This window comes from Rhipicephalus sanguineus, chromosome 3 (genome assembly GCF_013339695.2).
Source record: "Rhipicephalus sanguineus isolate Rsan-2018 chromosome 3, BIME_Rsan_1.4, whole genome shotgun sequence".
In the NCBI taxonomy this organism is placed as follows: Eukaryota; Metazoa; Arthropoda; class Arachnida; order Ixodida; family Ixodidae; genus Rhipicephalus; species Rhipicephalus sanguineus.
The window spans coordinates 20,145,514-20,170,000 of record NC_051178.1 but is presented as its reverse complement, the minus strand read 5'-3'; the positions used below and the strand labels follow the sequence as shown (position 1 = coordinate 20,170,000).

Genomic DNA, 24,487 nt, shown 5'->3' with positions numbered 1-24,487 from the left:
TTATTAAAGGGATACTGAACAAAAATTTGAAAGAGCTACGAAAACACTTGCATTCGATTCGGACGACACGACTGTTAATATAAACAGCGTTTATTTCACGTGATTTCGAGCAGTTGGCCGTATATTTAGTGGATTGTGAGAGCGCGGCGGCTGCACGCCAGTGCGCTTGTCGACGGCCGTGACGTCGAATGCTCCAGCAAGAGGGGGGCAACCGGCACGCTCTCTCCTGGCCTGCCCACTTCCCTTTCTTCACCTCTCCTCTCAAGAACACCTTCCCGACCGTGAGAACACGTTTTGAGAGAGACGCGCGGCAGCGGGTGGCGTCTTGCGATGTCGATTGGTAAGCGATTTTGCAGCGAGTCAGTATCCGCCTAGTTTCGCGTCACTTCCTCTCTAGTTCGCGGAGCGGCCGCTAGACGCGCCAATTTGCGAAAAATGCATTAAATTCATTATTTTCTGCTAGTCTCTGGCTGAAATGAAGCTTGTTTCAACAAATTTCAGCACCCAATCTTTCAATTGGGCCATTTATCTCGGCGGCGAAAATTTTCTTCAGTATCCCTTTAAGTCTTTTACTCTAGTACGCCTCTCAGTACAGCATATACAGGCTGTAGAAGATGCTCAGCGTCACAGCACTGATATTACATAAACAAGGATAACTTTCGCGAAACAGAGGCGTTTCTTGCAGCCACCTTTGTTTTATCACCGGCCAGAGATTGCGATGACTAGCTGGTTTCCAGGCATTTTGGAGACACGATGTATCCGGCAGACTCCAATAACGATACAATTTGCGAATGCAGAAACTCTGAGCAACATCAATATGTGTAAAACACGAATTATTTGTTCAGAAGCTCTAATCGACCTGACTGAAAAAATAAGCTAGATGGTACACGAACATCAGTGTCGCTTTATCAGTGTATAGACTTAACAGAAAAGTCCCAGGCAAACAGGTGAAAGTAGAGTTTGTATCTTCACTTTTTCTTGTTATACATGATTTCAAGTCATGGTTCCTCTACGGCTGGCATCTAATCGTCAGCAAGTCCCTGAATACATCTGACATGTCACCAACGTACTAGAACAAGGCAACGGTTTGCTGGACGAAACGAGTTCTTGGAACATTCGTCGATTTTCTGAACGGCGAACGTCGGAAGCGCTGTCCTGGATCACTTGTAGCGGTCAGTCGGCACCCACCGCACAATTTGCCGGTGAAAAAACACCACTGCCTACGTTTCTGAGGCAGCCTTCTCACTAACCGAAGGTGCCTTCTCATTCACACGCGTCGTCACCTTCTCGGCTCGCCACTTCATAAAGCACTCGATGGCCCAGAGGAGGCTTGTTGTTAACGAGACAGCGGCGAGCATCACGTACATGCCGGCATAAGATGAACCCCGGTCTCTGTAATAACCTGCGCAGCCAATGTCACAACAGTTATTCAGATCTCATAGTCACTGAGTGATATGCGTTGAAAAGCCTGCGATATTTTATTGCATTTCACGGGTAGTGCATTGAAATTGAAAGCGAGCAGACACAAAAGCACGCCTATTGTATCACGGCTTCTACGCACGCGCCATCTACTCTAATAACACCTTGACGGCTATTTATGTACCTACTTTGTAATTACACACAATGTACCGGTCAGCTATCATAGAATTTACAGAGATAATCGATTACTTTTTATATCCATCTATATGCATATATGTATGCCATCACGTATCATGATACTGTTATTCCAACATTATCTAGAAAATTAAAGCTTTGTCTAAATTTTTCATAAGTCTGTCACAATTACGGCATAATATACTACGGCATCTTCGAAGCATCTAGCAGCATAGGTACCTTAGTAGTAGTGCTATATTTTAGTAATATAGTCTCTATACCCTAGTAGTATATCTCTAACTACACCTTATTAGTATAGTTAGAGATACTAAGAATGGGCCCCCGGGAAGTAACGGGAAAATTTACCAGCTTTTCTAGCTGCTGGCTAATAAAGGGATGTCGCGAAAATTGTAAAATACGCTCCAAACTAATAAATGCGTGCATGTACCAGCTGTTTACTAACTTTTTTCTAAGAGTATATTATCGCAAGTAATATTTCGGATGGCACTACCGATTGCACTATCGATAGTTTGTTTACACTATCGATAGTTTCAAATAGACTATCGATGCTATCGATAGTCAATTTACCGATAGTTTTGCATCGCTAGTAGGAACGCATTACGTACTTTATTTTCTAAACGGACCTGGTGATCCATTGTTGACCACCCTTTCTTGTATCCGCACTGATGGCTATCCAACAAGTTCTCTGCTTCAAGAATATATGTTAATCTGATATTTGTAATGGTTTCATATGATTTTGCAAGACAGCTTGTGAGCGCAATCGGTATGTAGTTACTCGCTAGTGTGGGCTGCTTTCCGGCTTTCAAAACCGGGACGATTATGGCTTTCTTCCATTCATTTGGCATTTCACCTGTTTTGCAGATTATGTTCAAAAATCGAAGCAGGCCTCCGCTGCTTTCGGGAACAAGTGAGCGAGCATCGCATAATGTATTCTATCAGGACCAGGTGCTGTATGTTTGCCTGCAGTGAGCGCCCAATTGATTTAAAGAAGCCTTATCGGGCTGTTTTGTAATCTGTTAGAGCCTCCTGTAGTTAAAAGCTTTTGTTTTTCAGCTGATTCTTTACATTTTAGGAAAGCTGCCGAATAATGCGCTGAACTGAATATTGTGTGCAAGTGTTGGCTCAATATGTCTGCTCCTTCCTGTAAGTTTGCTTGGCTGCCAGCTGTTGAGAGAATGGGAACCGTGTAGGAGGTGTAATCACCCCTAAACTTATGCACTTGATCCGACATTATCTTGGACGTTATTGAAGTATTGATGGAAGAGACGTAAATTTTTAATGATATTTTTTTCTGCTTGCCTGCGTACATACCGTATTTACTCGAACCCAAGCCGATATTTTTTTTTCGAAAAAACGATGTGCGAAAATGGCGGGGGGGGGGGGGGGGGGGTCGGGGGTCGGCTTAGATTCTAGTACAATGATTAGGCTTTTTTTCTGGCCTTGCGAATTTTGGCGGTCAGCTTAGAATCGGGGCCGGCCTAGATTCGAGTAAATACGATATCTTGCTTTTGTTCGTGCTTTTTTAAATATGACAAGATTTTCTTGCGTAGGCTATCTGCGGAAAGTAGTCGACGCTTTGTTTTGTAATTTTTTAGCTGGTTTACATTCGCTTCTCCACCAGGATCTTAGTTTTTTACAAAAGATGCCAGAAGAGCGTGAGATAGCCTCTGTTCCTGCTGCTAGTATACAGGCAGTGTCCTGTCATTCATATATTCTACACTTCCCCCATCAATTATCTCTGTTTCAAGAGTAGTTTTTTCAGTGAACAGAGGCCAGTTTGCAGACTAAAGCTTCCGGCGCGGTGGGTCTAGAGTGTATTATGAGAAATGAAAATATAAACTGTACAATGTCAGGCATGTGGTCACTACTGTAAGGATTATGAATGACCCTCGAGCTAAAATCGGTAAATATAATTAAGGAATACAGCGTTAAATCCAAGCAGTGCATAGCGCCAGTGCTTGGGGAACAATATGTGGCTCTGCCAGTGTTTAGAAGACGTACAGCACTCGCAAGTATAAAATATTCTATTATTTGTCCTCGAGCATCAGTTGCAGCGCCTCCTGACAATGTGTTATGCGCGGTAAAATCCCCTGTTATAATAAAAGGTTCAGGCAGCTGGTTTAAAATCAACTCCAAATGTCTTACAGGGAATGGCGTAGTTGGCGAAATGTAGATGGAACAAACTGTTACTGTTTTATGTGCTAAAATTGTAACAGCTACGGCTTCTATGTGGCTGTTAACAGTCACTCGTCTAGTAGGGACACCACTTTGCACAATGACAGCCACGTCACCAGACGACCGGCTATCCTGGGTTCGGTCTCGCCGTAGACAGTAAAGTCCGTCAAAAAAATGTTTTGTGCCTGAAGCCCAAGTTTGTTTCTTTTGGGCGCAATGCAACAGGGCACAAGTTGTTTACCATGTCTTTAATGTCACCTAAATTATGCAGAAGTCCTCTACAATTCCAGTGGATAATAAAAGCCATTTTGAACTTAAGAGGTGAGACTTGCCACTACAAGTAAATGCAAGAGAAGAAAGTTAGGTGATACATTTGAAGAAGCAGCAGGTTCAATCATTTTACAGGGCCTTTCCCAGGCCCCGTAATTGGCGTTTTGTCTTTTTTGGAACGGTCGAGAGAGTCCTGACGCCCCTTCGGCGCTACCTGCGCCGTCTGACTTGGAGTGGTGTCCATAGCCCCTTGAGAGGCTCTGGACAATCGCTCCAGACAGCGATGTCTACGCTGCGTAGACTTCGTATCGAGCAACGAAGTCTTGGACCCCACGTGGCTGGACGTCGATGGGACCTCCTTGGCCTCTGTGGTGCCTTGGCTGCTGCTCCAGCTGGTAGACGCCACTGGTGTGGTCAGGATAAGATATGGCAGGGCAGCCTTGGCTGCTCTCGCCGCGTGGACGGATGGTGTTGGCCTCGGCACGCTACGCGTGGTCCGGGCAACCGCCAAATGCCGTTGTGGTGTCGGCCCCCATTGCACCACTTCGGCGAAAGATGTTTTCATTGCAAAGGACGATGAATTATGTTGTCGCGCTTGACGGAACGCTGTATTTTCCTTGACTTTAACTGTATACTAATTTCTTTTTCTTTCTTCCCGCCTGAACAAGCTCTGGAGTACGCAGGGTGATTGCAGTGGCAGTTTGCACAGTGCACCTCATCATGATTGCACTCGTCAGCAGTGTCCCGTTCCACATTTCGCGCAGATAAGTTGCCCTCGACAACTCTGAGACGCAGGACCAGATATTTGACATTTAAAGCAACGCCGCGGGTTGGGAACGTAGGGTCTGACATGCAATTTTACATAGCCGGTTTTTAGAGTTCCGGGTTAGGTAGTTGAGTAGAAAGTCAGTATTATGTGCTTCGTCGGGATTTCAATGTCGTTCCTTCTGATCGTGATGTGCTGCAGATGGACCATATTTTGAGGAGTTATGTTTCATTGAATTCCATTAGATCTTCGTCCGACACTACACCTTTCACAGTGTTCATGGTCCGGTGTGCGCTCACCGAGACTAGATTATTTACAAACGCCACGAGGAGTGCAAGCTTGCTATACTGGTCCTTGTCTTTTATTTCGAGGAGCAAATCCCCGCTTGCCATGTTAGTAGCTTTATAACCGCTTCCAATGGTTTCCCTTATACACGTAGCAACCAAAAACGGTGAAATAGCTCAAGCCTTTGTGGATGATTGTTCGCAATGTATCACATGGAACTTCTGGAATGTTTATTTGTTCTTTGACGAAAACAGGAAGGATGCATCGGTGCGGACCCTTTTCAGGAGTACGATCAGTTGGAGGGTTCCAGGATCCCACAAAAACATTAATTAGTTCGGCGACAATGCCAGTCGCCCACCACCGAGCCCAATGAGCGCACATGACAGAGGTTATGAAGCGAGCCCTGACATGCCTACTGTACATCGTTGTGACTATAACCAAATATGATACAACATATGTCACACAGGGTTAACCTTTGCCGCCGGGAAAATTTGAAGTAAATGGAAGTAAGGAAAAGACAGGAAAGACTAAAACTGGAAGAAAAAGAATTAGACGTAGGCCGTTTCCCCCTGGGTGGGTCAGCCCAGGGGTGCCGTCTACGTGAAGCCGGGGCTAAAGGGGTCTATTGCCTCTGCCGGGGGACCTTAGAGGTCAATCACCCGGAGTCGGCTCAACCCCCAGGGTCCCCTTTTCCCCGGATACGGCAATGCCACGCACGGCTAGGCGTTGGAGGGGGTCGAAACACCCTGTTGGCTCGGGTCCGTGGTCACGTCGCTCACCAAACGCCTGCTCGCGTAGACGCCCCTGTGGGGCCTTTGCATTGGAAAAGCGTGATTACTCAGTGACGCCTGTCATTAGGCTGTGTAATGTAACATTTTGAGAGCCTTCGAAAAATCCCTAGATTCAACAAAAAGACACCAAGTCCCTGAAAGAGGTACAAAACCCCAAGATGTAGGAATAAATCCCTAGGGTTGGCATCACTGCTGGCATGTACGGCCGCCCTGTTTTGAAGGCAGGCTTTTTTGTTGGCGTGTTTCATGATCTTGTCTCGACGACGGTGGTAGCGGGCTGCTGAGAGGTGTTGGGAATGGGTAGGAAGTGTTTTGTACCGAACTGCTGTTCTGGCTATCGGACTTGTGCGGAGCGTGTGGCTCTCTTCAAAGCGCCGACCGGCAGTAGTCGTCTGGAGCAGCGAGGCCGTGCAGTTACGATGGCATACCGAACTTAACGCCTACCGACCATGTCTGCGCTAAGCATTTTTTGAAAGAACGTGATATCAACAGCATATCACGCGGAGTTTGATCGAAGCCTGCTACTTGACGCGCCAAAGAGGCCTGTTCTGTCTATAAGTGCAATTATCACCTTATTTTTTAATTATCTAAAGTACCTGACACGGTCAATTAAACCTACAATGTGTGGAGATAGGTTTTCGAGACGCTTACCCTACGAGGCGACCGGCAAGGGACGCGACGTTCTCCACTGCCGCAGCGAACAAAGACGCTACGGCCGGGTTCTTCGATTCTCCGGCACGACGCAGAAAAGGCACTCGAGGCAGGATGTCAACAAACAACACGGGTTTATTAACCCAAGATGCAGCACAGTACGCCAGTCACGGGATTGCAGGCTGTAAAGGGAACTCCGCAAGACCGGTCGAGTACGCTTGCCAGCGGCGCTACGACTTTCACACAAAGGGCAGCAGTCGAGCACACGAACGAGAAGCCGCCTGCCAGAGCAGCACGTCAACCTCTCGTGCTGACCTGAGAGCATCTGACGCGGGCAAGCCCGCGCCAGACAGAAGCGAGCTCAAGGGGGAAGGGGGTTGTCATTGGCGGCCAATGAGGACAGGCGTTGGCAAAGACGTAAGCTAGCATGGTGGCGTGAGCATGTCGAGACATGTGCGGACGCATGCCCGCGCGCCGGGAAGCCGACACATGGCTCGCACCAGACAAAGAGGCCTGGCGCTGCCGCCGTGGTCGCCATACTTCCGATTAACGGCGGTTCCCGGCGGTCGAGCCGCGCGGGGCCAACACACGCGCTAGCTGGGGAACGAGGTGCCAAAGCGGAGGGCGCGCTCGATTCCCACAAATGTCACCCCGGAAGAGAGAACCTCCTGTGCAAGCACCCAAACGATGTCGTCAGAAACTCGACAACATCGATGCGACGCAACCGGTGCGAGTTTCCTCGGCCACTGTGGCGTCTGTTGGCCCGGAAACATTGCTTAGGTACACTTGACTATGGAGCAAAATACATTTCGTGAAAAAAGGGGGGAAGAAAAGAGAAGAAAGTGAAGCGGCGGAAACAGCCTTAGAGCCTCCACAGAAGCAACTTGAGTCGAACCTGCGGGGTTGTGGACACGTGGCGCTCCGTATACTGAATGACCCTATTCACGGGTAGGAAAACTAAGCCGCAGGATTCGACGACGCTTTCCTTATTGGTCGTTATCTCGACCGCAGCTCCTGCTCCGCAACAACGTAAGGATCACATAGCTGTACTAGACCGGAAATATCACACTAGACGCCACCATACTCACCAGTGTGCTTAGGAAATGTTGCCGTGTCAATTTTCTCTATTTCCATGCGTAAAAACACCTCCGAACGCGCCATTCATGCATAAGTGGCCGGAAATGAAACCAGTAAGACTGGTTTGCTTTCACTGATTCTGCAACCTTGTGCGTCGATTGCCAGGGATCCCACTTCCGCAAGAACTGCACTCATTAGCAAGAATTATTAATTTTTGTTTTGCACGCACACAGTCATGGCGTACTTGAGACAATGTTTGTGTATTGGAGGGTCATGATGATACGTGTTGTTTAATGGCGCAAGCGCCGTTTCATGGCCAAAGAGTGCCAGGACAAGATGTCGGATGTGAACAACGATTATGTTACGGCGCTGTTTGCGGGCCTCAAATTCTGCCCACTGAAGGTGCGTAAAACGTATAAATATTAAACTCATAAGAGTGACGTGAAATGTGTGTGGTGAGAATGAATGGCAAGTGGTCGAGATAATAAAATTATGGGGATATTGTATGAGCCCGAATACCTCGTCAAAGGCTCTTGGGTCCACGGGACGCGTGGCAGGTGCTTTCTCTAATGTTGCTACCGCAGCAATAACCTCTCTTCAGAGGTCGTGCTACGAATTGTCTGGGCATATCACGCGAAAACTGCGCGCAGCCTTTACAAACGCGAACAATGATTCATGTTTGAAAAGCGGATCCCTACCGATCAACATAAAAGGATTCAGTGGAAAGTGCTGACGGTAGCGTAATGGAAAGTGCTTTTTATCTGATAGCGTCAATTCTTTGCACTGGATCAGGATGTGAAGCACGGTAAGCGGTTCTCCACATCTCCGACACGTGGATGGGTCACCAGTATGCATGTATGTTGTATGTGTGCCCTAGTCTTAGTCTGGTAAGTGTTACTTGTGTGCGGCCTGACCTCGATACTGACGGCCAGTTCACAAGATTCGGCTTGATAATATGTAGTGTATTGCGTGTGTCACTGTCCCATAAGCGCTGCCAGAAAGAGCTCAGTGTTTTCCTTAGAAGTGGCTCCAGGTCCATTACAGGGACAGCTATGGATGAATCGACGGCGCTTTGAAGGACGGATGCAGCTAGCTGGTCACCGAACACATTGCGTTCGATCTCGCAGTGCACTGGTACCCAGCCAGGCTCGTAGCCTGGAATTCTTTTTTCGGGAGTGGGGGGGGGGGGGGGGGGGTGAGGCACTCGCTGGGGGCTGACTATTGGATAAAAGCACGTATTTTAATTATTTTCTGTAAAGCACCCCCTCCATCAAAATTTCAGGAGCATCCCCCCCCCCCCCCTGGATACGAGCCTGTACCCAGAATGCTACAACATACTCTTTAGGCGCGTAAATGGTGTAGAGTAGTGATTAGAGCAAGGCGACGTCAGGGATCTTGTGTTTCTTGGGGGGTTTTCAATGCTTTTACGACGTTTAATGAATCTGAGTATTTAATGACATGTGTCTTGGAGGGGTGCAATGACACTTCCTCCTTACCTATAATCAGCGGCCTAGGAAGTGCCGAGAGGCCGTTCACCAGGCAGTGTATACCGATGGCCATGGGCAGCTTCTTGAGGCCGAAATACTCAACGATGAGGACGGAGAAGAGTATCATTATGCTGCCGCCAGTGAGGCCAAACAGCACGCTTGCCCCTCCGAGCAGGATGGAGTCCCCGTGGTTGAGAGCCAGCAAGGAGAGTGAAGCAAGCAAGAAGCCTACGGCCATAATGTCCCAGTTCTTTATGGAGAGGTCGATCTTCCACTCAAGCGCCGATTGTCATCTACGAAAGTCAGTAAATACCAGTACAAAATTGCGTTGGCGTTGTGATGCTAACGACTCGGTTTCTTTCGCAACCTTGAATGGTAGCTTTACAGAATCGGGAAAGATTATTTTATTTATAGCCTTGCCAATAAACCTTATTAGCCATTTGGCCACGAAACCATTGACTATACGTGTATCTACAGCAAACATAATATTTTAAATCAAATGTGGCTTCTTGCACTTATTCAGATGGATTACGAACAGCAGGGGATATGCATTACACCTAAAATTGCAATGAAAATGAAATAATTATAATGAATAACGTTATAAACTATTTCCATCATTACTGCTGAACACACGCTGATGCGCAAGCTGAAGCTCTCGTTTCACAAGGTGCAATGTACTATGGCTTTCAGTATAAGCTGCTGGAGCGCTCTGCCATTGGCGGTCCACCTGGTGGCGCTTCGTAGATTGCAGATGATATCGATATTCCAGCTAGGAGAAAAGTTCCATACGACTAAGAAAGCCGCCCACTTCGGTCGATGAGAGAACATTCCCAGGCGAAAATTTCTTTATTGCTCCCCCTCCTGAATGTTCTGACCACCGTGGCGTTATTTGCCTTTCGCGCAGTGTGCTTTATTGTTGCCGTTATAGGGCACAGCCGGCACTAATGATAATTCTTTTTGGCGAAGAGAAGATAGTGATCAACAGACATATGCGAGCCAATGTGACCGTGTTCCTTTCAGATAATGGCCATCCTGTATTGCAAGTATATGTCCAGTCTCAAAGAGCTAAACGCAACACAACAGCACATTTATTCTTAATAAAGTATTCCAGAGCAAAGCTGCACGAACAACAGCATGATCGACAAACACTATCAATCATGTCAGCCAAACCAACGTTACTAGAACAAACTCAGTTTCAAAGCTCCGTATCTCCGCCAGCGGAGGAGGGTGGTCCGAACGGCGGACGCGAGAACTAGCGGCGCTACAGTCACGTCTTGCTTAGGGTGCCTTGATGCCCGCGCGCTCCGCTGAGGGTGAGGACAGGCGCGACGTCTGCTACGACGGCCGCCATTGCGAATCCCGCCGCAGCTCGGCAGCATGCGAAACGCGCTACACAAAGCGCTTGCGGTGCGCGGATACGTCCGGAAATAAGTGCACGCTAGTAAGCTTGATCTTTTTCTTTTCTTTTTTGAAGCTTGGGCAGCTTTTATTGCTGTTCTTGCCTAAATGTTTATTAAGGAAGCATGTAATTCTTGTAAGCTGACGGCCTGTGCATGTCTTATGCGCTAGATGTAGACGTAGACTGTTATGTTGAAAACGAATCCTCTTCCTTACGCCGGAAACGAAAAACTCTAAAGCCTTACTTAATTTCCTCGTAAGCTCTGCATTCCAAATACACAAATAATCGTTTAAAGTATTTGTACACGTGTCAGCAGCAGCAGTATATGTATCTGAACACACACAATTAAGTGTTGCGAAGCTACCTAAGCGCGATTAAGGTGGCTCATTTTGCTAAGTTTGCAAACAATTTACTCGTTTATTATAAATGACATCATACATATATTGAATACAGAATAAAGGGCCGAGGGGCAGTATGGTGCGAATATCCTGCTAAAATGGAACGAAAGCTTCTTTATCATTATTATTGCTGACATTTCTTGCTCACAATCTGTAGCCGCTACTGTATCGGCACTCGAGTTGCACCTTCAGTCCTTATCAAAACGATGAATACGTTGTTCAGTAGTATGCCGTAAAACTTTGCGTGCGCGCAGTATCAGTGCGTTTTTCCTTCTTCTTTTTGTATCTGCAGTTTCTTTCTCTGTATCTGCAGGTTTTCTCGCATGCCCAAATTATTGAGTGTTTCCAATACTGTTTTACACTTTGTGCGGCAGATGCACGGCGTCGTTTATTTGTCTATTTTATTAATAATAAAATCTGGGGTTTTACTTGCCAGTACCATGATATGATTATGAGGCACGCCGTAGTGGAGGGCTGCATGAATTTTGAGCAACTGGTGTTCATTAACCTGCACTGACATCGCACAGTACACGGGCCTCTAGCATTTCGCCTCCACCTAAATGCGACCGCCGCGGCCGGGATCGAACCCGTGACTTTCGGGTCAGCAGTCGAGGACGTATTTTTTAAGGCGAAAGCCTTAAATGCCTCATCAAACGCGAAATTTGACCGTCGGCGTCCCGCGTCTACGGCGTCAGCATACCACGACGTCGGGGACGAGGGATGCAAAAAATTATCGTCACGTGATGACGTCACCATATGACGTCATCACGGCTTCACAAATTTTGACGTGACGTCATATGATGACGTTATCACATGACATCGTAGCTTGCTCAAAAGTGGGCAGATCACGGAGGCAGTGCACAACTAGGTGAGGTGCCTCCGATCTCGGAGGCAATGCAAAACCGCGCTTTGGGCGCAAAAAACTAAGAAGAAGATGGCTTTCGCTTTCGAGCCGTCTTAAGCGAACGCATAAGGGAGCCTGTGAGTTTTTATTTCATTAACTGGTTTTCCATGGCGTACTCATTGTGCAACTTGACTTTGTTTCTTGCATTTTTTTACTGACATAGCGTGTCTACTGTACACAATGCTTCCCCGTCTTCTTGTTGTTTTCATGCGTCTTCTTCGCGAGAACTGTTTGTATGCGCATTCCTGTATGAGCCTTCAGGGCTTACATGATTAATAAATAAATTATGCTTGCTCAAAGAAATAAAATACTGAATGTGTGTGTGTGTGTGTGCATTAATATCCAGTGTACAGGCCATTTATTTGTGTGCATTAAGCTGCGCTGAGAGAAGCAATTACACAAATAAGACGCAAATTACACAATAAAACACAACTGTCACTGGTCGATTCACAGTGATCGTAAATGATTAAAAAAAACAGGCACTGCGTAATTATTTAGGACAGGGCGAAAATGTAACCTTGAAACACAGAAACAGGGAAGGATAAAAAACATTTAACTGCACACATACATACATGGGCATCAGAGCAGCACAGAAGGCGTACTTGAAACACGGAAAGGAATATAAAAAACAAGAACCCGGCGTGGTTTTAGTTATGGTGCTTGACTGGTGACCCGAAGGTTGCGGGATGGAATCCCGGCCGCAGCGGCCACATTTCGATGGAGGTGAAATGACAGAGGCCCACGTACTTAGATTTAGGTGTACGTGAAGTACAACAGATGGTCAAAATTTCGGGAGCCTTCAACTATACACGGCGCCTCTCATAATCATATCGGGGTTCTTGGGACGTAAATTCTCACAAATAATAATTATTAGGAAAAAAGAAGGATCTGATCTGCAGACAAACACGCATAATATGTTCCACGATACATCTTAAATCACAAAAATAGCGAAAGCAAAAATCAAAGGCAGATAAGGACCAACCAAGTGCAGTAAAGAATTTTGCGAAGAAAAATGCAGGATTCATGCACACGTGAACCAAAGCATTTTAAGCATGTAGCTGATATCAGTCTGTCCATTTATTACGCAAGGTTAACACCGGCAGAGTTTATCCTTGCATGTGCATTCGAAATGCCGGCCGGAAACACGCTGCAAGTGCATAATGTGTTCTTCGGATGCCGCTTGTAACGTTTGATTTTTACTGTCCAAAGAAACCTCGTATCTTCTAAAACGATACAGGTCCCAGCGTTTCAGGAATGATTGGTGCACTGCGGCACGCAACACCCGGTCATGGTGACGGTAGCGATTGCATAAAACTGGAGGGAAACGAGCACCGACCTAAAAACAGCACGCGCGCCACGCACAAGTGACCGGGCGCGGGGTTCAAAATGGCGGCCACGCTGCCGCCAAGGCCGAGGAGGCGGCATCTGCCCTTTCAAAAGCTGACACCACTCTAAGCGGGGGCGCGCGCATCGAGACACTCTAGTCTTGCTCCACTATCGGCGCGTCGTCTGCGGCCACGGCGTAACGCGCGGACCACCGCGCAGTTGCTCGCGGGAACTGCGCGGCAACTTTCTAATTGTACTAGTGGCAAACTCAAAAATTTATCATGCTTCCAGTAGACGTTCTCCCGCCTCATTTGCGGGCTACTTAGGTGGATATGCATAAGGTTGTCTGTATGTTCATTCAGAAGCCACGGTTGTGGCTATTTCGCGCAAAGAAACAACAAGGGAAGAGTTCAGGGGAGCGCAAAATTCTTTTGTTATTTCTTTGCGAGAAATAGCCACAACCGTTGCTTCTGAATGAACATGAACAGACTAGCACAACAACGTGTGCTTCTGCATTATCTGTATGCATTGGCCCGCGTACGTTGCTCATTGATTGGCTACGAATCGATGTTCGGTCTATATTTGAGCTGTCTACATTGCGCTTAACTTCCAAGCATAGGAGATTCTAAGCGAATGAGTGTTTTCAGCGTAATCTTTATAACTACCACTGCAATTTTAGTCGCTGCCGTCTTATCTAGACCAAGAACAACTCAACACGTTTGTAAAAGCCTTTATAGTGTACGAAAAAAGGGTACTTACTCGAGATACAAAAACGTTCTAGAAGAACAGTGCTCACGTTGTCTACAATTTATTTAAAAAAAGCTATCTCGAAAAACATTACCAATGCTTTGCACTGTTTACAAGACACGTTTTTGCGACGGTTAAAGGGATACTGACCCAAAATCGGAAACTTTTACGAGAACTCTGTAAATGAAATCTCAGTGTGCGATTACATCGAATAGATGTCGTCTCTGAGACGTTTCTTCAGCGGATAGTTGTATTTTCGGTGTTTTTGTGGGCGCGCGCCGAGCCGCCCGACCAGGTGCGGCACCCCTCGCGACAAAACTGGTGATATGCTGTACCCATACTTCGAACATGGGCACGAACATAAACACCAACGCGTGGTCGGCTAACTGACCTGTGCCCTCCTTCACGACCTCACCATAATCTACAAAGCCGTCTACTTTGTAGGTAGATTTGTTGAACACATAAGACTGTCTGAGCTTGATTTCATCAACAAGCGTCCCCAATTGGAGGCTGCTTGTTCATTTGCCGTTGTATGGCTTCCAAGCAGACGACTTGAAATTCATATTTACATGGAATGCCCTTCAGTATTTGCGTCAGCCGGCTCATTGTTGGCAGTGGTAGCATGTTCAGGTCTATCAGCAGCTTGTGGCCCGTGGCCTGGCGATTCGTACAAGCAGGCAGTTAAACAGCCATTGTGCGTTGTATCGCATTCCACATGGTGCCTTTGCTTTGATTTTGCGGAATGCAGTTGCAACCGGTGGAAGACAGTCCAGCTGCTTATTCTGGTACTACCTCCGAGGTCGTTTTTATCTTTCCTTTTAGTTCCACGATTTCTTTCTTCTGCTTCTCGCGAGCTGCTGTGGACCTAAGCAACATTCTTCGAGGGTTCTTCTTCTTGAGCTTCTGAACTGTTGCCTTTGTTGGTCTCTGCAGTCGCATCTTTCTACGGTGCGTTAAACAGTTCGGACAGATCGGCCGTATTGTGTGCACCGAGCAGTTCTTCGCGCGTACTTAGTCGCTAGAAGCGTGCTCAGTATTGACTCCTTCGCACAACTTCAGTTTTTCAACTTCACCGAGCAGATGTTCCATGCCCGCAGCACTTCTTACACTGTACTACAGCCGTTTGTGTTGCGTGCTGTATCCGTTCACTACGCAGTTAAACAGCTCGTCAACTACAGTTGTGTTTTGCACAATAAATCGCCGTTCACGAGCCGGCGAGTGTAAAATATTCCGCACATACTGCTCGATACCTCGTCGTAAAATCTCTCGAAAATCCACTGCTTTGAAGGCAGCGCGACAGTTGACAACTGATCGAATGTCAGTGTGTTGCAAATCTCAGTCTCTGTAGCGTAGGTAATCGCCTGCCTTTCTCTTTGCCGTTCCATTTCTGGCGGCTCCTCCAAACTGGGCACTGGGCTTTCGCGGGGCGCCGTGCGTTTTCGGGGGGATTTGCGCCTTGGTCCCGAACATTTTGGCTTCGAAACATGGGGTGGAAGTGCTGGGAACAGGTGCGGCACGGCACCGGGCGCGAGTTCCCACTTTCACGTGGGATCAAAACGGTCCCGCAACAACATGACGATAGTGCTTTACAATGCCCTCACTCTAAAATTAACGTCACAGACGCTGCATTTCGCAGTAAGCTTTCTATCTTTGCGATGAAAAGCTTGTTCCCACCTTTTGAATTGCGTAGGGTCTTTTGGAGGTCCGAAGAAGTGTCGTGAAGCGGAGTCGTCGTTGCGGTGGCCGCTTTTGCAGCCCGGCGCAAAGCAAGTCGGCATACCGCATCGTGAATCTGTTCGTCCTCGTTACGCTTCGTACATCATGCACGTGTCTTCGTACAAGACGCCAAGCCTGATCAAGAACAGTCGCAAAAATGACGAGCGAAGAAAGCGCAGACGTCGCTGTAACCCACGTGCGCCCGTACGTCGCCGGCGCCGATCACGACGAGCGCCAGCCGCGGGAGCTAGCCTAGAGTCACTGGAAAATCAGAGTACCGCAAAGGTAGGCTGCACGCGGGCAACATTGGGTGGCGGCGGCCATGTCCCTTCCAGACCGTCCGGCGCGTTGCTAGCGTGTGTTGAGAAGTGACCGATCTTTTAGCCTCAGTGCTGTGTTACGCTCGGCAGAACGGCATTATGTGTGTGTGTTTCTTCAAGAGGATATTAGAAGTGATTTCGAGTCATCGACAGGTATGGATCGACTGCGCGGTTAGCGGTGTAACTAATGAAACGTACGGCGAATGTTGCCATGTGCTCGCGAACTCTCTCCATGGCTTCATCGGTCTCTTTTCGTGTCACGCCCGGGCGTGTTCGCAAGGTCCGGATCTCTAAACATAGTTGCATTAGCGCAGTGACATCGTGCGAGATGCCATTTACTTCGACATTTGGTGAATCGTAACTGTTTGCGCTAGCTTTGCAGTCGGTGTTCAGGTTCACTGCACTCGAGAACGTTATCGAACAACATCGAGAACATTCAACATTGCGTCCTTCGACTGATCGTTGACGCATAGCTTTTGCGCACCGTGCTTGCTGTTCAACTGGTTGATATGTGTAATAGAAGTTGTGTGTGTACAGTAATTGGAAGTTCTGCGCGACGTCTTGATTCGGAACGCCAGCAGCCGAACGCACGGGCGAATCGGCGTGCGGTAGGTAAGGTGCATCTTATCTTACGATACGTAGAAAATAGGCCATCAAAAATGATTGACATCACTACTTAATTGTTTCATTTCCTATTTCTTGTCTCCTTAATATTCCCAACGTTGCAATGAATTTGCAAATATTTTGCTGTGTTCCGACAAACAGTTCTTTTTTTGGCGTTGCCAACGCGTAAACAGCTGGGGTTCGGTTTCTGCACTGCTACACTTTTTTTTTTCATAATGCACTCTTATTAAAACTTCCTCGGCACGGTGCTTTATGTTCTTTTGATCAGAAATAGCACATCCCGGAATTTTTAAAGCGCATGCTACTGCAACACAGTATGTATACATATAGACCTAGGGCTCGCATAAAATCGACTCCCTCAATGCGTGGGATCTGCTTTTTTTTTTTGCTGTGACCATTTCTCACCAACTATACAGTATTTTAAGGGTACGCTCGGTGCAATGCAGCATCAGCAGTATTTTTTGCAACAAACTTAAAAATACGCTTGATAACATTGCCTTATACCAAGTTTATCAACAGAGTTCCACGCTTCTGTTTTGTGCAATGCCAAAGATCATGCCACAATTGCCTTCAAGGTATTACAGTAAACAGTTATTACTTTAATAAATCTTCGATTTCGCTCTCGTGCGTGACACGCTTATAACTCGGATAGCATGCGTAATCTGTTCAACAGAACGAGATATAAACAGCCGAGGAAATACAAAGGTATGTAGTTTTCAATATCGCTGACCACAGCGAACCGAAAAGGTGAAGTATCCTGTCGCATAAGATCTTTTCCAGCAAAGTTAGTGTAGTTCACTGCAGGAAGGAGTGTTATTCGAGGGGGGCGAATTCGTTCAGGCCAACTATGCAGCCACGTAGAACGACGCTCTTTGACATTAATTTTTCCCACACGGCAAACGAGATTCAGCTCACCGTAACGTTCGATTGATGGTGAGCTACTCTCTTCTGGCATCTGCATGCAGTGGCGTAGCCAGGGGGTGGCACACCAGGCCCGTGCCCCCCCCCCTCCCCGAAAAAAATGTCTGCTTACGCCCCTGTCTGCATGACGCGTTTAAAAAAGCGACGTACTTCTGGGCACCGTGGTACTGTTAAATATCCGGCCCCACTCTGCGTTCAATGCACCCGCACCCGAAGCGCTTGGAAGGGATATGGCGGCGAGAGGTCACGTGATGCGAGTAAGCCAATCGCGTCGGCGGCGGCGCGCGGAAAACAGATGCGATACTCTGAAATTTTTCCAGTGACTCTAAGCTAGCCGTGACTGCAGCGCCACTAGTTCTCACGACCGCCACGCGGACCGCCTCTCCGGCGGAGCTTTTAAACTGAGTTTGTTCTAGTAACGTTGAGCCAAACGACATGTGCACTGCCTGAAACCCGCAGACACTGCCTCAATAAGCTGGACCTCGCACGCGCCTCTGAGACAGCTGCGGACCACCCATCTTGCGGTTAAAATCGACAACCCTTTCATTTCCCTTTTCAACACAACAGTTCTTTATACGTGGATGGTCAAAAGATGCCGGAACAGAAGCGTGATTCATACCGAACGTTAAAAACGCATTCGTTGAAACTGCTATATCGCAAAAAATCAGATACACGGGAATTCGGGTCACCTCGATATATGTGAACGCTTCTCTTTTCATACCCTACTCAAAATAATGTGCGATTCAGTAGTGTGGTTCGTAAGCTATAGTTCTGCTGCGTGCTAAGGGTTATTTTGTAAGCTAGAATAACGGTAAGGAAAAGGCACATTGCATGGTATGCAATAACGTAGACGCGCATTAAAAGCAACTGGCATTTCAAACGGCGTTGGGCACGGATCAGAATTACTTTGAAGATTGCCAGACTTCGAAGGCAGGATTTTGTTTCATCTGCGCGAGTACATTACTGTGAATGCGTCACCGGAGCCGCAAACGCATTTTCTTTGCACATCCAATATAACGAGAGCTTCAGTTTTCTCTAATGTTGACAAGTAATAATTTGCAGTTTTGAACACTGCGTTTGCTTCTTGCTTGATGAGGTTCTCCTGTGTTATATTCGAATACATCCCGCTAATAAGACTAGGCGATAGTTTTTTGTTCGTTTCTCTGCGCGTGCTCTACGATACGACATCACTTCAAATCAAATCCATATTTTCAGTCCCTTGAGAACACGTTATTCATCTCCAACTTTCCCGGATTATTGATCATGCTGCCAGGCAAACAGTAATTATACTGGAGAAAACAACCCTGTGCAAGAAAGAGTGTGAGCATATGTGTTTTCTTGTCCCTTTCCAACGCATTGCCATTACGCAATACCTTGGCTAAATTATGTAACCGGGTCCGGCAATACCTGTGCCACAGCTTCTTATCCGAGACAATGCCGGAACATATGCGCCCGATGAACTCTCCGGCGCCGTAGCACGACAGCAGTAAAGCAGCCTGCAGCTTGGAGAGGCCACGGCCCATGGCGTGGTCCACTACGGTAACGCTGAACATGACGAGATTGTAGGCAAACACAACGCCCGTGAAAACAATCACGTAGTAGATTGGCCGCCGCAAGAAGCTGAGTTCCTCGCTCCGCGAAACTTTCGTTCGGCCTTCCTGCACATCAATAATTATGAAGCCACAACAAAGCGAACATAAGTGCACACGAGAACTTCCCAATATGATGCACTTGTTTCACAGGCTGTTCTTCTTAGAACGGAGTAGCCGGCACGTCTAAGGTTACAATGGTCAATACTATGCATTCAACTTTAGTAGACGAGCGTTTATCAACGCAACGAAGGTGTAAAGTGGCAATTACAATACAAAGACTTTATACTAAGGGCTCTAATCACCCTAAATCTGAGGTTTGCTGATAACAACAGAAATGATTATCTTTATAAACTTGTGGCGGTCGCCGCTGCCACAAGTACACCCGCCCAGCAAGCCCCTCAGGTACCTGCCTCGTTAAGGAGCTTAGCGGCGGTCTCCCGTTCCGGCTGGAGTCGTGCTCGTCTAAGAAGCGCTTCATCAGGCTTGGCAACGAGCAGCGATCCCGCCACGGCGTTGAGCGTGAGGCCACTGATGATGAGCAGCGTGCCACGAAGCGCGTATTGTTCATGCATGTGCACGAGTAGCGACGGAAAGATGAACGACACTAGGGTGCCACCCACGTAGCTGATGCCGCTGCCAGTCGCGCGGTACCTGCGAACAGGGTGCCGAAATAGTTCAACAAGCATAATGCCGAAGGGTTTTCGAGCTACTAAGGTCACTTCCCCCAAAAATTGGAAGGTTTTCATGCCCCTATACAGGGCGAGCACTATTCAGTAGCGACGTGCGTTCTTTCTTTCAATAATGTTTTGTCTCATACTTACTATTTATTATTATAACACACTGTCACTTCCTCAATAGACATCCGACACTGAGGAGATATGTAAATATCTCGATCGCCAAATATTCAGCATAGAAAACAGCAAAGCGCTGGCACATAACCTGTGCCCTGATTGTCTGCCTCCTCTTCCCCGCAGGTGGTGTAATAAACCCCTTGTCCCGAAGGAACATTAGCATTCCGATGAACGAAAAGTTGTCACAGGGCTCTAAGCTAAGAGCGAAAATACGCGCAAGGTAAATGCAAGATAGAGTCAGTGACTAAGTGACAGACAGACAGACAATGAACTTTATTAAGATAGTCCTGAAGAGCACCGCAGCCGTTCAGGGCGGCAGCGCCGCGGGCCGCTCCCGCGCGGGGACGGGGAGGCCAAGCCTCACCGCCGCGTCCTGGGCCCTCTGGATGGCCCTTAACCGGTGTAGTAGATTCGAGCTCCTTAGCTCGGAGCACCACTCTTCTTCAGTGAGGCGTTAAGTGATGGATAGGAATAATTTACTCCAGTTCCACCCCGTGAGGTATCTGCAGAAACAGCGGTGCTGCGGTTCTCCGGTGTTTCACTTGTGATTTTCTGTGATGTTTTACGACATTGTGTGGGTATCTGTGATTCTGCTATTTGCTGAGTAGAGATGCGCGGGAAAGGCCTGGTGGCAGCCCCTACCACAGCCACTCCTTCTAAAGTGCTTTTAGGCCCTATTCACGCTCTAGCCGCCTGTCCCCGTTTCATTGTGCCGCTACCACTTCGTCCGCGACCTCGTAAGGATGGAAAGGTGGGGTTGTGCCCTATAGATCGGGTGGCGGCTCACGCCACCTAGCCGTAACTCATCATGTTGTATTAACTCTACGTAGTGAAAAACTAAATTTCACTCCAGCCTTGATTTTAGCCACCGATATGCGTGCTTAATGTCATATTTGCCTTTAGCGTCTATTGTGGTGAGCGCCGGAACTCGCAAGCCCAAGTTGTGTTTACATTCTCACGCCTCCGCACCCGCACGTAGCAAAAACTCTGTGCCGTGAACCTTACTTTGTGTATCATTTCTTACACTGTGCTTTTGTGTATGCGTAAGACAATCTCTGGTGTACGCTTTCCCTCTCCTCTCTTTCCTTCCCCCTCTCGTGGCGGCCCGCGCTCACGTGCCGCCGCAGCTCAGCAGATGGAGAATAAACAACCATACCGCGCGGACGTCTCGTCTCGCAGTCAGTCCATCTCGACGCATGCTCTCTACACTATTAACCATTCATTCCCATTACCTTGGACCTTAGGGTGAAGCCCTTTACAGAGAAGTTTCAGATGTTCAGCCGTTTTGTCTTCCTCTCCCCACGAACAGCGTCTGTGCCGTCGTGCTTGGCTCGGTGCGTCTTAGTCCGCAATATTCCCGTCCTGGCTTCAAAAACAGAGCTACCGCGAGAGTTATTTCTTTCTTGAAAGTTATCTACGTTTCCAGTGCTGATTTCGTAAGCATCCCTATTTTGCACAGGCCCATCTCCGCTTGAACCTTTGCTTAAAAGGTTATTCTATTTCGCTTGGTTTCCTGCTGTTTTCCGAGTACTTACTTGACAACTTTGTGGTTCGCTTCCTCTGTTTTGTACCACATTGTTCATGTACAAGTAGCTGAAAATTTCCTAGCCGAACGCTCATCTCCAGCTTCTCTAAATCGCTCCTCAAATTCTATCTTTCTGCTACCTTCCCTGCCGTTGATTGATGTCCATCACATGTCACCTCGTACCCCCTGATTTAGAGCAGGAGAAGGAATAAACTTCATTGATACGAAACGGGAGTGGGAATGGGGAGGCCACGTTGGCGGGGGGGCTAGGTTATGACCCAGAGGGCAGCAACTATAGCAGACCAGTCCGCCGGCCTGGTCTGAATAACCCAGTGTGTGCTCCTAATGAAGGCTCCCACGTTGCAATAATGAAAGATGATAAGCTGCATAAAAGCACAGGCAGGACAAGACCACATATTATGGGGGTGGCCCAACAACCTGCCCCCCGATGAGCTCTCGCAGTCAGCGCCACCCTAATTTAGTGTATTCGCGTGACCAGGGTGTAACTAGAAACATGCGATGCGGTCACTTATCTAAGCCCAACTCTGGAACAGCTCCGCTAATGAAATATGCATTAAAATAACGTAACGGCGCGGAAACCACGAACGTTACCGTTAAGCGTATGACGTGCACAATCTCGGTTTGTGGCTCTCGGCGTCGTGGTGGTTGGCATCTCTCCGAAAAAAGCTTCACAAGTGGCGTCGATTACTCGCAATGCCATGGCGTATTACAAAGTGATGTGCAAAAAACTGTGCAGCTTCCAACTCTGCTTTTAGGAACAGCACTTCTGTCAGGTCACCGCGTTAAATACCGTCTCGTGACGACCACCCGCAACGTTACTACCTTCAGACTGAACTACTGGCGCAGTCAGTAGTTCAGCCTGCGGATATAAATAGGTCTGACTGACGGTCATATACTCATGGCATCACAACGAATCAATGTCGTCACGGCGGTACTTAAGAATAAAGGAAGTAAGCACCGGGTCGTGTACTCACTTGTGGAAATATGTGTTAATGGCCACCATGTTGGAAGGGAAAATCATCCCTTGACCAATGGCTGTAGAAAAAAAAGGAAGTGGGAAGTTACTGCGAAACAATGGATCAGAAAGAGAGTAAAAACAACGCTTAAAACGGAAGGAGGAAGGAAAGGCGAGGTCACAGTTTTCAGCAAGTCCCATTTTAAAAGCCATTGTCTTTTTTTTTGTTCACTTTTAAAATGCCTACGAACCAGCCTGCGTTATACCGCGTAATAGCCAAAACCATCTCTATATGGCTTAGCGCTGCTTTTTTCGCAACTTAAGCAGAAATAGTGAAAAATGGGCGCAGGATAGGGACAGGCAACGTTGCATATTTCCCATTGTGACGTCCTCATCCTACTCCTGGCAAAATGCTAACGTACTTCATATGAACGAGCTCGATCACGATGATTAGGATTTGAGACGTTACTATATGTGAGAAACATTGCAAATGAAAAGGTATTTTGAAACCTAATTTATAATGCCGTACAGGGTTGGACGGAACACTACAGGAATTTATAATGTGTTTTCAAATACACAGTGAAGTCTCTTGTGCCTCGACAATAAATCAGACATGTGATATCATAAGATGTGTGTTGAAAACCAGGAAGCGGAGCCGTAGTAGAGAACGTCTTGTTTATTTGACGCTGGGTAAAAAACTAAAAACGGAATGCGGGCGCGCGCTCGGGCCCACGTTCGCTTGTCACTTCTTCGTCTTCTCTCCTCTTGACAAGCATAATATTTAACAGCTCCCGTCCGAACAACTTGTGCGGGGCTTGCTTCTTTTCAAGTCTCTTGTTTCCGAAGTACCGAATCTTGTCCAGCAGATTCCAGGTGGTACAACATCTGTACTGGTCTCCGCAACGTGGTGTCACGAGTGCGCACCTTGCTTGACTTCGGTGACCTGTCCCATCTTTCACAATTGCCGCGGCGAGTTTAATTCCTTTATCAGTACGATATCTCCTGTGTTCACGGATTCTGTGCTTGTAGTTTCATTCACATGAGCTGAACGAAGGTCTTGGAGGTACTCTCGTCGCCACCTGTTCCAGAGATTGTTTAACACTTGTTCTTGATGTTTCCATCTTCGTTGAAGTATGTCGCGTGACGACGACGCCTCTTCGGCTGGTGTGCTCACACAGTCTGTAGGAAGCATAGTCAATCTTTGGCCTATGAGGAAATGGCTTGGCGTAAGTGGAGTTGGTTCAGAGGATTCTGTATACACAAATGTAATCGGTCGTGAATTTATTATAGCTTCAACTTGAATGAGGATGGTAGAAAGTTCTTCGTAGTTAAAGAAATGATCTCCCAGTGTTTTCTTCAATGTAGACTTCACGGATCTAATCAGTCTTTCCCAAAACCCTCCCCACCAGGGAGCTTGTTCAGTGATGAATTTCCAAATGATCTTGTGACATCCGAAATACGATTGTACTTCTTGCGATTCCATTAACTCATGAAGCCGCTGAATCTCCCTTGAGGCCTTTCTAAAGGTCTTGGCATTGTCGGAGTAAATTATCCTACAGATGCCTCGTCGTGCCACAAATCGTTTAAAAGCTAGTAGGAACTTGTCGTAGGTAAGACTGGTGAAGAGCTCCAAATGAACCGCTCTGACGACTGCACATGTGAAGATGAGTATGTAACTCTTTTTCGTAGCTTCTCCATTATCTTTTCGTAGAAGGGGTCCAGCAAAATCTACACCACAGACTTCGAAAGGTGGAGAAGGCTGGACACGGTCTGCTGTTAGGGGTGCGAAAGGCTCCGAGTATTGCTTGCAGGAATATCGTCGGCAGACGGTGCATTCGTTTATGACTTTCCTTAGAACCTGCCCGGCTCTCAGTATCCAGAATCTTTCTCTCAATTCCGTTAAGAGAAAACTGAGTCCAGCGTGTAAAACTCGTTGATGTTCTTCCTTCACCAACAATTTTGTGAATGTGTCTGAAGCTGGAAGCAGAATAGGGTGCTTGGAACTTTCACGGAGGTTGCTGAACTGAAGTCGACCTCCCAAGCGAAGAAGCCCTAATTCGTCGTGATAGGGA

At 47.3% G+C, this 24,487-nt stretch overlaps 1 protein-coding gene across 1 annotated transcript in view; it reads right to left on the bottom strand.

Annotated features, from left to right (window-relative positions):
- Positions 1-566: 566 nt before the first annotated feature.
- Positions 567-24,487, bottom strand: part of LOC119386480 (monocarboxylate transporter 2) — a 42,950-nt gene continuing 19,029 nt past the window's right edge. The window contains exons 3-8 of the mRNA XM_049413149.1: positions 22,435-22,495; positions 19,470-19,714; positions 18,879-19,125; positions 10,370-10,389; positions 9,126-9,344; positions 567-1,402 (exon numbers count right to left, since the gene is read on the bottom strand). Of these exons, the coding sequence (XP_049269106.1) occupies positions 1,221-1,402; positions 9,126-9,344; positions 10,370-10,389; positions 18,879-19,125; positions 19,470-19,714; positions 22,435-22,495 (974 nt within the window). The 3' untranslated portion in view covers positions 567-1,220. The remainder of the gene's footprint in view (positions 1,403-9,125; positions 9,345-10,369; positions 10,390-18,878; positions 19,126-19,469; positions 19,715-22,434; positions 22,496-24,487) is intronic.